The 14,391-nt window shown below is 42.7% G+C and overlaps 1 protein-coding gene across 4 annotated transcripts; it reads right to left on the bottom strand.

Moving 5' to 3' along the window:
* Nucleotides 1–179: 179 nt before the first annotated feature.
* On the bottom strand, nucleotides 180–12,208 carry LOC111954501 (fermitin family homolog 1). 4 transcript variants are annotated; one of them, XM_070435834.1, is made up of 16 exons: nucleotides 12,023–12,208; nucleotides 11,274–11,412; nucleotides 9,065–9,219; nucleotides 8,070–8,303; nucleotides 7,584–7,721; nucleotides 6,480–6,666; nucleotides 6,195–6,297; nucleotides 5,954–6,061; nucleotides 5,083–5,214; nucleotides 4,830–4,879; nucleotides 4,303–4,534; nucleotides 4,112–4,188; nucleotides 3,870–4,017; nucleotides 1,506–1,630; nucleotides 1,194–1,335; nucleotides 180–1,025 (listed from the first exon to the last, which is right to left on the bottom strand). In XM_070435834.1, the coding sequence occupies exons 3-16, from the start codon at nucleotides 9,213–9,215 to the stop codon at nucleotides 852–854; spliced, it is 2,001 nt and encodes a 666-aa protein (XP_070291935.1). In that variant the 5' UTR covers nucleotides 9,216–9,219; nucleotides 11,274–11,412; nucleotides 12,023–12,208; the 3' UTR covers nucleotides 180–851. The 4 variants fall into 4 exon arrangements, with proteins under 4 accessions (XP_070291935.1, XP_070291934.1, XP_023830052.1 ...); XM_070435833.1 differs by lacking the exon at nucleotides 12,023–12,208 and adding an exon at nucleotides 11,945–12,020; XM_023974284.3 differs by lacking the exon at nucleotides 12,023–12,208 and having other exon boundaries at nucleotides 11,278–11,835.
* Nucleotides 12,209–14,391: the final 2,183 nt, after the last annotated feature.

Genomic DNA, 14,391 nt, shown 5'->3' with positions numbered 1-14,391 from the left:
GCAAAGACTGAGGGAGCAATTTTGGTCTTCTTACATGCTCATGTGTCTAGGGATGTTTTAACTTTCTCACATGGGGTTATATAACTGATCTAAGGCCGGAAAGCCAATTCTACTGTATGTAGATGCGCCACGAACTGCTCTCAACATTGTGCCATTACAGAGACAACAATTGACCAAAACATGTTTCTCAAGTTTATTTCAATGCAGTTCAGTCAAGAGAAATTCCAGTGTAAACAAATGTCTCGTTCAACATGATAATAACCCACCACCAGAAATATCTTTGAAATTCTGTTGGATTGTAATACAATTGCAAATGTTACATTATAAAACAGTATAAAAGTAATATGTATAAAATAGGGCAATGAGCAGCCCGATAAAGTGATTGTGAAATTAGCCAACAACATTGAATTCAAAGACTTAAAAAATTTGGTGTCGGTAAAACTACCTAAATCCTCCTCTTCAACCACTGTCTGCTGGTTGTCACTGAGATTTTTTCTGGGCTACACCAAGGTAAACAGGTGACAAGATGTACAGCCCATGTGCCGAATGAATTGCCAGGCCTAACCGTCAGACAAATAAGCCTTGTAGAGATGGTCCACACATTTTGTAGAGATGGTCTTAGAATCAAATGTGACCAATAAGTGTACTTTTCTCTGCACTTACAATATGAAAATGTCATTTATGTAGCCTACAAAACCATATCAGCAATTAATTTAAATTCTTTCTTGACTCTGGATTGGCTTTTTACAGGCCTTCAGTACATGAATGATTGACTGCATGGATAGTCTCAGCTTGTAACAAATCCTCATGTTTGATCGCCACGGCACTAAATGAAAGCTGATGTCCCAGGTTCATTCCTGCCCTCCAGTAAGTTTGTGGAATAGTTCCTCGTCCAGTGTCTCGTTCTGGTCTTTGGAGCGTGTTGAGAGGAAGATGTATCCTCCTATGTACTCATGGACCACCTTGCAGTCACAACTCACACAGGAGAAGGCTATCGACACGTTCTGGTCAAACTCTATGGCCACCTGGAGACATGAAACAACATGGATTATTACTGATTAATGTACTTTATAGATACATTTTCAGGAGAAACTGGTTTCTCAAAAGCAACTATTATCCATTACTTTCTAATCTGTAAAAAGTAATCAATTAAATAAATCAATGAACCAATCAATCAATCTAGAACCATTTACCTGTCTGATCTCCCAGTTGACATTCCACTGTCTCATGTTGGCGAACCTCCAGGTGGTGACAGGCAGGCCAGTGGACATGTCAATACGGATCAGACGGTTATAGGAGATACCCATCAGCTCATCCTTCTTACTGCCTCGGAACCTGGAACACACACACATTCATAATGTCTTTATGTAACCATAGTGGTTTTGTGAACCATGATTGTGTGATGAGTAACTTTGCCTGGGACCTGCTCCCTGAGCGAACTCCTAGGCTTTATCTCGCTAACACAGTCTTGAGCTGTTTGAACCTGGTCGGTCACATTTACGTACCTGACAATGTAGTATTTGATACCAAACTCAGGCAGGGACTGCCAGGCCTGGATAAAGCGCATTTTAGCTTCATTGAGGGAGAGCCTGGCGATGTTCTGATGGGCCTCCAGGATCCTCGCTGTCAGCTGGACAGGAGACAGAAAAGGGACATTTAGGTTACTTTACACAGACATTATGTCAATCATCTAACAAATACTGAAAGGGTCTGATTTCATTATTACTGAAACAGGATCCAAGTGGTAAATATAAAGATCCAGTCCATTTAAATAATTGGAGGCCTATTACACTTCAGTGTTGTGATGCAAAAATGTATTATATTATTATTCCTCATAAATCATTTTTTTTTTACATGGACAATACACAATACTCTTATAAAATGGGTTAAAGTTATGTATAGTAACCCTAGGTGTAAAATAGTAAATAATGGCTAATTCTCAGAAATGTTTTAACTGTCAAGAGGACTAAAACAAGGTTGTCCACTATCGGCATATCTATGAATTGCCATCTAAATGTTAGCTGTTAAAATCAGATCCATTAAAGAACATAAATGGTTAAAGAAAAGTGTGATAAATAAAAACATATACCAATTTCATTTAAGGACCAAAAAACTGACAGCTGTGCCATATAAATTGCAAAATAGTTGGGAAGAGATTTGCGATGTACCCATTCCATGGCACATGGTTTATGAATTGATTCGCAAAACAACGCCGGATTCAAAACTTCAAATTTTTCAATTTAAATTACTATGCAAAATTATTGCAACTAATAGAATGTTATATATATACGTATATGGGGGATACAATTTTCCCAGATCTGCAGAATCTGCTGTGAGGAGGCAGTCATTAGATCATTTACTTTGGTATTGTCCATATGTAGCTCGTTTTTGGTCACAGGTCCAGGAATGGCTGAAGAATTGCAACATTTGCCTAGAACTAACGCTACAGATTGCAATACTGGGTGATTTGAAAAGCCATAGTCAATCAATCAATAATATAATAATTAAAATTTAATTTACAATCTGTAGAAGCTATGAGAATAGGAAGGTTCAATTCTTTTGTGAAGCATCACAGCAAAGTTGAAAATATATGGCAAATAGAAATCCGAAATGGATGATGTTGAGAGATAGATGGGAGGGGTTGAATGGAGCTGAAGGGTGGGACTAATAACAAGATAAACAATGTAAAACATTCGGGATCTGTAAAATATATATAGGTTCGGAACTTTTGTGAAATAGCAGTTACAAATAGAAATCAAACTGGATGGACATAAGAAATAGAGGAAGGACTAAGAACAAACAAGAGAGAACTATTGTAAAGTAGACTGTCTAAAATGTGTATAAGATGTATAAATTGAAGGTAAAAGCAGAAGTGTTTATTAGTTTACTCCAATTGGGGGAATCGGTGGTAGGGTTTGCAGGGAATAATAATAAAGGTATATTCTTTTAAAAAGTATGTATGTCTATATAGGTATGTGTATTTATATATGTGTATATGTATGTATGCATGCGTGTATGTATCTGGATATATATATTTACAAAAAATATATGGGGGATTAGAAATGATGCAGACAATTACATTGAAGGAAGCAACATTCTTTCCGCAATATTAAGCTGATCCACCCCTTAAAAAATATATATWTTTTTTAAACTACCTGCCCTCCTTGACACCTATAGCACCCGATGTCACAGGAAGGCAAAAAAGATCAAAGACAACAACGACCTGAGCCACTGCCTGTTCACACCGCTTCCATCCAGAAGGCGAGGTCAGTACAGGTGCATCAAAACTGGGACCGAGAGACTGAAGAATAGCTTCTATCTCAAGGCCATCAGACTGCTAAACAGCAATCACTAACTCAGAGAGGCTGCTGCCTACATGAGACCCAATCACTGGCCACTTTAACAAATGGATCATTAGTCACTTTAAATAATGCCACTTTAATAATGTTTACATGTCTTACATTACTCATATCATATGTATATACTGTATTTTATACCATCTAGTTGCACCTTGCCTATGTCGCTCGGCCATCGCTCATCCATATACTTACATGTACATATTCTCATTCACCCCTTTAGATTTGTGTGTATTTGGTAGTTGTTGGGGAACTGTTAGATTACTTGTTCGATTTTACTGCACTGTCGGGAACCAGAAGCACAAGCATTTCGCTACACTCACATTAACATCTGCTAACCATGTGTATGTGACCTTGTGATTTGATTTGAGATAAGTATTATTGTGTCACTTGAGTCCTGCCAGAGATAATCAACTCTTTCTCTGGAGAGCTCTGGTGACATCCTCTCTCTGTCTATGGCTTCACAAACACTGAATCATGAATGATCACTCTATATTGAAGATAGACACCCACCTGTTTGGTCTTGTACTTCTTGGTGTATCTGGGCGAGACAAAGCACTCAGCGTTCATCTCCATGGCGTCCAAGTCTGGAGCAGCCTGACCAGGAGGGGGCGCCAGACTTTTCATCTGCAGGAAAGACTGGATGTTCTTCACCTCCGACCTGGACCAATCACAGTTTCTCTTGGTCAGTTTACAGTCACAACCCTGCTAATGTGGTCCAAGGCATYTGAAGTATTAGGTAAAACAAGTCTGACCTGTAGGAGCTGTAAGCCATGGTCTTGCCCTTMGAGGCCAGGGTACAGGCTGCCTTCCACTTGGAATACTGTGTCTCCTGGATAAAAACAAAACTGTTACAACAATATGTAGGAGGAACAATGTCATGAGTCATGTTGGTGGTGCCCCAGCTTTAATAAACTAAAAAGTTAAATAAGAAATAGCATCTTACGTTGTCACAGCGGATGTAGACCTCGTTCATCCCATCAGCCACTGGGAGCAGCAGTTTGATTCCAAACTTCTTGTCCGTCACGTTGACGTCAGGGACCACCTCACATCCTCGGAGATGCAACTGTTCTATGGGCTCTCCGCTAGCCGTCTCTTTGTTCTTGTAGTAGGAGATGGTGGTGTCTTTAAACACGAACCAATACTCCTTAAACGGACGCAACGTCAGTCTTTTAGGCCTGGTTACGAAACAAAAATGCTCCGTGAGGGAAAACATGAACAGGTTGTGTCCCCACACAGTCACACTGTTGCACATTCAATGTTGCTGTGTGAACTGTCTGTGTCATGGACTCCAGGCCATATACAGCGTGGTGCATTAACCTTCCCTTATCTGAAGTGAAATGGCATTTTATTTCTACTACTTATCATTCAAGGTCTCTTTGACTTATGTTTCCATCCGTTACATAGATATAGAGGTACAGTATACAATACATTGTGCGTTTCTGGGCAAATACAGGGGCCCTCGGGATTTACCTGAACAGCTTGAGGGAGTCTGCCAGCTTCGGAACGTCTGTGATGTCTTCCTGTGGGGCGGGAACAAGCAACTGTCAATTATCTTGTGACTTAGTGACATCATCACGTTGAGACATGCAATCTAAGCAGACTACCCATCAACCCCTGCTTAAATACAGGTGTTGAACCCTCTGAAACGGTTGAAAACAAACTTGTTTATCATTTATATATGTAAAGAGTATGAATCCTTCATATGTATGAAATCTACACGAACCAGAATTCTGTCTGCATTTCCTCCTTCAAGTGTCACCTCTAGGTTGGATAGGGCAGCCTCTACTTCATCCATCTCTGGTTCGTTGGAGAAGTCCAGAGGTTCCGTGGACATAGTCATCTTGCATATGTGATACTGAAACAATATTGACATTAATAATCATCAGTGAACGATGGGAATTGGGGGATATAATCATACTAAGAGCAACTGGGGATTTTACAACACACCCCAGATAAGAAGAGTACAAAACTAACAGACAACTTTGAAAAAACGAAATATACCCAGCCTTTAGCGGTCTAAATGGCAGGTTTGAACCCTAAAACAGATTTTAGTTCAACACTTGAGGCCAGATGATAACACAAGAGACTGGGAGGAAGAGAGAGCCCTGTGATTCCAGTAATTATGCAGGTGAAAGCAATAACCATCTCAGGGATTTCACAATGGTTTTTATATCAGCTGAGAACATGGAAAAAGACATTCAAAATGTAAGTCGCTCTGGATAAGAGCATCTGCAAAATTAATAATTTGTAATAAAAAAAAAAATGGTATCAAAGTCAGAGATGAAGAACATTTAACATGTAACAGTCATAAGTTCTTTCGCTTCATAGTTTTTTGTTAGTTATATTTTCTCAACCAGAGGAGTACAGGGTGATAGCCAGATGTCCCTCCCACCCTCTTTCCTATGGGATTTCCCTCCTGTCCCAACAGGCCTTCTCTTGGAATGAGACTCCAAACCGGATCTCCCAGATGGACAATAGTGTGAGAGRGTGTGTGTGTGTGTGTTCATGCGCGCTCGCGAGTGTGTATGTGTGCGTGTATGTCTGAATGTGTGACGTGCGTGTGGGCAGGTGTGAGTGTGCACGTGCGTGTCTACCTGTAAGGAGGCGAACATGAGCATCTCCTCCTCAGTGCAGTCGATCTCCTCCAGTAGGATGGACCAGCGAGCCTGTTCATACAGCTGGGTTATCCTCACAGCATCATACTGAAACACACACAAATCAGTCAATGTTAGGGTTAGGCGTGGGGGTTACGGTTACAGTTAGTATCACCATAGGGTCGAGGTTCAGTGGCTATTCAAACTCCCACTTTGGGTTAAGGTTAGGGGTTAGGTTAACCTTTGGGTTGAGGTCGAAGAAGCAGTGGTATTTGAAGCGCAGCTGCAGTCTGTCATCTTCTCCGATGCCCTGTTCCATCAAGGAGCGGGAGGAGTCCAGCCACCTGTCAATCACACCAGCAGCATGTCACAGTCAACCAGGCAGTTATGTGCTCAGGGGAGAGACAGAGCAGTGCCCTCCAGCATAGCAACAACTAGAGTCTTTTCTACCTGTCCAGCCTTAGAGTCTGGTTCCTCTCAAGGTTTATTCGCTCCAATGGAGTTTTTGTTTCTGAGTAACTCTTACCCTGCGTTGATGATGGCTTTGTCCACCATGGACAGCTGCTGGTACATCTTGGACAGCTCCGCAGGGGGCAGGTTGGGCTGGCTGGAGGTCAGTGGGTTGTCCCCAAACCACAGGCTGGTGGCCGAGGCAGGAGTCCCGTTCTCTGGGTCGTAGGTGGGCACCATGGTCTTACTGTACAGGGGACTGCCTGGAGGGGTCAGGTGGAGGAGGAGATACAACTCAGGGCCCATATTCATAAAGGCTCTGAGTGAGAATGCTGATCTAGAATCAGTTTAGCCTAGGAGTGAGGCCTCATGGGAACAGAGAGGATTGTGGGGGCAAAATGGCCCCGTCTACATTTGTTTAAAAGCAGCAGAGCCTTTAACWCAGAAATAATTCCTTTGACACGGTTCAGAGCAACTGTCAAAATGAGGCTGGTTTTATGAGTTGGTGTGGAATCCTCAGCTGCCCTATACCGTAGCTACTGTACTCTCACGCAGACCCAGAAAGTGTGTGTGTCTGCGTTGCAGAGGATGCGCTAACGAAAGCCTTGAGAACAAAGCTGTGAACTATAGCTTCTATTCTTTCAGATTTCCTTAATGATTGCTGTATTCTTTTAGATCTTCAGAAACTTTATAGAATTCTCCAGTCCTTCTTAGATTGTTTCAGAAGTGTACAGAAGCCACCATGTGGGCGGAATCTGGTGGTGGCGCGAGACATAAAAGTCAGTAGCTATCCACTTTGAGTTAGCCAGAGGTTCGAAACCTTGACTGTGTTGCAATAGTGATAGATTAAATCCCTTCACAGCGTGATTGAAAACAGACCGTCGCGATATGAGGAGAGTTTGAGCCAGCCTAACTTCTCAGAGAGGATAACTTGGCCTAAGGGCCTGGTGGTTTCTATGATTCAACAAAGCTATATTGACAGAGAGACGACAATAAAGGGGTTGGCTAAAGCAGAAACGGGCTGTCACCAGGATATGGCTAACTGGCTAACTGGTTGAAAAATCGTCACATGAAAACAGATTGGAAGAATCTGACCATTGAAGACACAGTACATCTAATAACACATCATTAACATTGTATTCATATGCTTATAACACGCTTATAACACTGTGTCTCTCACCTGTTCCCCCAGAGCCTCCGCTGACGATGTCCATGTCTAAGACGTCGTCCAGTGCTGGGCTCTTGTCTTTCTTCTTCTTCTTCTTGGACGGGTCATCTGGAGGCTTCAGCAGGGACAGCTCCTCTGGCCTCCTGATGTCTGGAGGAGAGAGAGGKATGTCAAGGAGAGATCCGACCTCTAAGACTACACCCTAACCCCTTCCCTCTCCTACGGCCTCCTGACGTCCGGAAAAAGGAAGACCAGGTCAAGGAGAGACACTGCACCCTATCTGACTCCTAGATCCTAGACCTATATCCTTACATCTAGATTTAAACCCCTACCCCATAGGTCCTTGCCCCTAGCCCCCCCCCCAGCCCTGGTGAAGATGTGAGAGAACTGGAGAAGTTCGAACAATATGGCGAACATTTCCCGTATTGGGAACTTCACCATATTAAACAGTGATCTAGTTCTTTCAGAGCGGCACTATTGCCCGGTTAGGGTACTGACTGAGCGCTCTGCAGATCTCAGCGACGGTCTTGAAGACGACGGCAGAGTAGCTGACGGTGAGTTTGACTGTCTTCATGTTGGGCAGCTGCAGGCACAGGGGTTTYTGCTGGGGAGTGTAGCGCAGGTCAGCGTCCGCCTGGACACCGTACTTGTCCAGGGTCCAGTGGGTCTTCAGCAGCCAACAGCTCCTCTGGTCCCACCACAGAGCATGGTCTGACCAGTCCTGAGGGGCCTCTGGCGGAGGGAGGGAGAGGAGGGAAAGAGAYGGGTTATGGTTGGGTAAAAGGKCAGAKGTTTCTCAAAGTACAAACATTGCCATTAAACATGTATCATTTTATATTTCATCCACAATTCAAATTGATATTCAATTGTCTATGAACAATTTCAGCATGGAGTATGAGTAAGTTTCTGACCATACGAGAAAGCTTCTGCCCATAAGTTTACGCCAAACAAACCACCTGCAGCAGGCATAAGAAGTCCCCACAGGAAGCAGATGGGTGTGGCTTGATGATTCTCTAAGACATCATGTTGTGAGTGTTATGGCTAAAACCAGACCACTGTTAGTCCAGTCTGATGACCGGCCACTGAGTCATATATGGCTTAATCATATACATGTAGTCATATGCCTACTTAACGCTGACGTAACAAACACAACACACCTTGCCTRAGGCCACTTTCATGCTGTCTTCCCATGGGGAAGTCCCTAATGTCTAATCCTCCTGGATGAACACAGCCCGTGTCTTAAATCACACCCTATTGCCCATGTASTGCACTCATTTTGTAGACATAATAACTGTCAAATATAGTGCACCACACAGGGAATAGGGTCTTTGGGAGATTTTTCCCAGGTGAATAGATATGAGATAATAGATATGGTGAACTTCAGCCTGTGGTACTGAAGCATTGTGGGAAGACAATACTACTCAGCAGTTTAGAGGAATGTAGGGCAAACCAGAGTGTGTTCTCCAGTCTAGTACTGAGAGAGAGAGACTCACTGATCTTCTCCACCAGTTTGAGCATGAGTCCTCCGATGTGCAGGTCTCCCTTGACTCGGAGTTTAAACCTCATGCCCTCATCTCCACCTCTCTGGTTCACCTGGACTGACAGCTCCCATGACGTTTTGCCATACTCTGCCGTGGATACCATGGCCCTGCCCGAAGAGGAGGGGAGAGAGGGAGGTTAGCAGAGAGATAAAGGACTTAATAGCAAATGTATTGGTTAAAATGTGCTGCATGAATGAACATAGGATTGAGCGACTGATCCTGCTGTGGCTTCCCCGAAACACTGACTGAAGACAGGTCAGTGAAAGGGCATGTCATCTGTTGTACTGGCTGACTGAAAGCAGAGGCTGAGGTGGTGCTACATTTATGAATAAAACATCCTTTCACACATATATCCATGTGTAGCTATAGTGTGTAGTATCCATTGGGCTACTGCCAGAGGTAAAGCAAAACAGTGGAACGTACAGTAAAACACTTTGGTGTCCTAGTTGAATGCCACAGCTGGTCTGGAGGGGAAAAAAACTACTGCACTACATGTAATTAGAGTTGTTCTGAAGGGCTTCTGCAAACAGATGAGATCAAAGAGTAATGAAGAAAGAGAGGACAGAGAGAGAGGGGTAAAGTAAAATACGGTTCTTGGACAGAGAGTAATGGAGAAAGAGATGGAGGACAGAGAGAGAGGGGTAAAGTAAAATACAGTTCTCGGACAGAGAGTAATGGAGAAAGAGAGGAGGAGGGACATATATCACAAACATATATCTCCCATTCCATGAATAAGTTGTAGAGGGGAACCAAGGGAGAAGGAAAGGAGATAGGGAGCGAGGGAGGACTTTGAGTACCATCCGTGGAATGTGTGACGAGCAGGAACACGAATCTGGCGCGGGAGAGACTGTGCAAAACAACCACACAACCCAGATCTGTCTCTCTCTATCATCCCGTCTTAATTCCCGGTAAACAATGGGACACACACGCAGAACAATGGCAGGGAACTTACCGAGCTGCTCAGATTCTCAGTCAGATTGTCGCCCGAGGCTATGTAGAAATACCTGTCTCATTGTTTCTCTTTGGATAGTACAAATACCTGAAGTATGCTAGCTGGACAGCTATAGAGAGAGGGACTATTGTTAAGTGTTTTGAAAAATGTATTTTAAGTTTTTTTTTTAAATAGCCTATGGTTTTATGGTTAATAATTGTTAAAGCATTGAGTTAATCGAGATCACAATGTGTCAGAGTGATCCTCTCACTCACTTCACATAGCTGTGGGGTCTGAACCTGTCAATACTAGTGGCTGCAGGGTACAGAGAGGGTGTGCTGTAACTTCACACCCTCACAGAGAGACAGCCAAAATAGGCCTACTGTGCATTAATAAGCAAACCACCAGGACAAAAATGTGGAGCAAAAACAAAGAACAAAGRGTGATGGAAAAACGTGGTTTGCATTTATAGCCAGGCCTTGGGAAAGTCTGTCAATAGTTGTAGGCTACAATATCCTACAGTATTCAAAACAAAGATGCTGCCCCAAATGAGATACAGTGTAGACTACTTCGTCACATGAAAACTCAAAACAAGGGTTGTAGAGAACATGTTATTGAACCCAGATTCCATGTTTGTTTTGCAGCAATAATTTATAATGATTTTTATTCACATGAGGAAATCTGGAAGAAAATAACCGTCTCTAACTCCCATAAAAATGCTCTGAGACTCTTCTATGGTGAAATATGAATTTAAAAAACATGACTATAATATAGATTTTCAGGTTAGGGGAGAGTGGGGTAAGTTTAGCTAAAGGGGTAAGCTGAGCCACCCTTGTTTCTAGGAAACCATACACAAAATGTATAATTTGACCAAATATTTAGGAAGAGGTCATCATTTTATGGAAAAAAAGTTGTAAGCAAGTTAGGTCCAATAAACGGATTTTTACCAAGTCAAATTTCCCTTGAGGGAGTTATGCTGAATTTTWAAAAATGGCTCAACTTACCTCACTTTCCCCTACATTTAGTAGACTAGCATATGCCATAGCAAATGTGCTATCTAGGGCTACAGTAGACTGTAWACTAGCCCACCGCATATAGGCCTACAAAGCTAAAACTTTAGCCCGAACCTCAGCCAGGTATATAGGCTACAATCTCTATTCACGCCCTTTCATCGCAGGTAGCGCGCTAAAACCAAATTGACTGTAACAGAACACATGTTAAATAGAAAACTCACCTTGATCAAAGTATTTTTTTAAATTAATATTCCGTCTCTGAAATCTTTTTTCTTCTTCTTCTGTTGTGAGTGTGGTGCGGTCTGTTGTCCCGTTCGCTCAGGTACCCGCCCAGTTCACACAGGTAAGGAAACAGCCTAGTCCAGTCCACGTTCACAAAATAACCCCACTTATTAAAACGGCAAATGAAGCTTCACCTTGTAAAATGTCTCAGTAGCAAGTTCTCCCACCTGTATTGGCCTACTCGCGAAACTAGCATGTGGCGTAGGCTGTACACATGTTTAATTATAGAAGGCTAACTATCATTTGGAATGGGTGTGTTGGGGAGGAACAGGTAAACTTCCTATTTAGACTAGTCTGAGTTGTATGAACCAGTCAGTCAGCGCACCTTCCCTTACTTTAATAACATCGTCATACCCACAAACATCCTGTCTCCAAGTCCGTATGAATCATAACACTGATTCAARGTGTAGTCACGATAGTTGCACTTATGTAATGTAGCCTATTTGTGTATTTTTTGGTTGATGTAGTGGCATTACACATGCATTCATAAAACTAAAGATCAAATATAATTTGAGTTACTGTTCAACATGTTAGGCTACATAGGAAATCAAACATTTAGAAACTCCATGTACTGAAACACAGAATAGTAATTGAAAATAGACCTACAGTGGTAACGATGACTCAAGCCTGCCACCAACTGGATACTAGTGGTGGACAGAGCATATAGGAGTAGCCAACCCTTACCRGAACGACTCGAACTGAATTCGTCCGCTGCTCTGTTTGCTACATAGCCTATGCCACGTTCATATACTCGTCGGGACTAGGAAACTGGTTCGTTGAACGCGGCACCTGTTAAACTACAACCAGTTAGTTAGTCYGAAATGTCCAAGTGTCCTAGTTCTYACTAGCACGTGAACGAGGCACTTGCTCAGTCTGAGACTCCCACCATCATAGTATTTTGTGGTGACGTCAAAATATAAATCAAATCAAATCACATGTTATTTGTCACATGTCTTGTAAACAACAGGTGTAGACTGACAGTGAAATGCTTAAGCTAAGCATGGGTACTTTTCCAACAATGCAGATTTAAAGATAAAGATAAAAAATACAATTAAAAAAAGGAAATAGTGACGAGGAATAAATAAACAGTGAATAATGATTAACAATAACAAGTAAAATACATATGTACATAGCCCATCTGTAAATAGCCCATCCAACTACTTCATCCCCACACTGTATTTATTTATTTGTTCTTGTTCCTTTGAACCGCAGTATCTCTGCTTGCACATTCATCTTCTGCACATCAATCACTCCAGTGTTTAATTGGTGTATTGTAATTACTTCGCCACCATGGCCTATTTATTTATCTTACCTCATTTGCACACACTTTATATAGACTTTTTTTTCTACTGTATTATTGACTGTATGTTTGTTTATTCCATGTGTAACTCTGTGTTGTTGTATGTGTCAAACMGCTTTGCTTTATTCTTGGCCAGGTCGCAGTTGTAAATGAGAACTTGTTCTCAACTAGCCTACCTGGTTAAATAAAGGTMAAATAAAWAAATWAAKAATTACAGCTATATACAGGGAGTACCAGTACCGAATCGATGTGCAGGGGTATGAGGTAATTGKGATAGCTGTATACATATAGGTAGGGGTAAAGTGACRAGGCAAATGAGAGGTGTGGTACAAAATTGGATCAGCAATTYGATCATCTCTAACCAGTCAGAGTATTGAGGAATTTTCAAAACGCCYCTTTACCCACGCMTATTCTGGCTCTGGRCGAACCCATCGGTTTCTAGAACCAATCAGAACTGTTAGAATGTGTTTGTGTTCTAGAAATRYTCAGGGAGGTACTCAGATCCKGACTCATTGCAGAGAAGAAACTAKCGTCCGTGGGCATGGATGGCGTGGTGTAGTGTTTGGCCGGAGCAAGGAGTTTGGGTTGCCAGGCAAGGCCAACCCTTCTCCTACAGAACTACTGGGGAATGCAGGCTTTTGCTCCAGCCATGCTCTTAAACACCTGATACTTCTTATGACCTGCACATCTAGACCATMATTAGCTGAGTCAAGTGTGTTAGAGCAGGGCTGAAGCAAAAGCCTGTACACCCAGGTGGAGAATCTACAGTCACTCAGATGGAATTCATGGACTAGTTACTACTGTATTATAAAGCCATCAGTGTGTCGCAGGATCCTCAATGGGTGTGGATCAAAGAGTTTCTCTCCCCCTCATACATATAAAGAAGTGAGTCAGTCAGTCAGTCAGTCAACCCAGGTCGGGCCAGGGCGGGCAGGCCGGGCTGGGCAGGCCAAACTACTACTTAGTGAATATGTGCAGTTCAAAGCCATGATGGATGTGGTTGAGCCTATAAAAAGAACAAGGCTTTCAAGTGAGAAGTTCCGTGTCTTGTCATGTGTGTGATGATGTGGTGGTGGAACCAGCAGAGGGAGCTATTGTGTCACTCTAAAACAAACTGGGAAAGCCCTCTGCTTGCTATTAGGCTTAATCTCCCCTCTCTTTCTCTCTTCCTCTTTTTCTGTCTCTCTCTCAGTTCAATAACTTCATTGTCCATTCACTCCACATTCCTCCACAGTGACTAGCATAACATGGAACATGTGCACTTGAAAACGATACGTCGAAAACTTAACAGCTTGCAGAGCTGCAACCAACCTGGCACAGTTCAAGTCAAATTATGAGTTCGGGGGCAAATGCTGAAACTTTTCAGTCCCCCAATTCTGCTGGCATGAAAGACTGAATGTTTTTGTAGCATTTTCACACCTGGAGTGTGGAGGTGACCTTTTTCACACCTGGAGTGCAGAGGCGACAGGAGAGGTTTTACAGTGTCTGGATCCCTGCTCTGCCTCTGTAACAAGACACCTCTACAGATCCCATTGTCTTATCTCGGGTTTACAGAGAAAAAAACTGGCAGGTGCTCTTACCTTCAGGCTATAGACTTCAGAACTGAAGAAAATAGGGGGTGTGAGATGGAAATATGGAAACCAGGGAACACACGGGAGAACGCACAACACACACACACCACACACACCACACACACACCACACACACACACACCACACAAACACACACACACACACACACACACACACACACA

Source organism: Salvelinus sp. IW2-2015, linkage group LG28, assembly GCF_002910315.2.
Source record: "Salvelinus sp. IW2-2015 linkage group LG28, ASM291031v2, whole genome shotgun sequence".
Lineage (NCBI taxonomy): Eukaryota > Metazoa > Chordata > Actinopteri > Salmoniformes > Salmonidae > Salvelinus > Salvelinus sp. IW2-2015.
The sequence above is the reverse complement of the archived record's forward strand: the minus strand, read 5'-3'. Positions and strand labels throughout refer to the sequence as shown.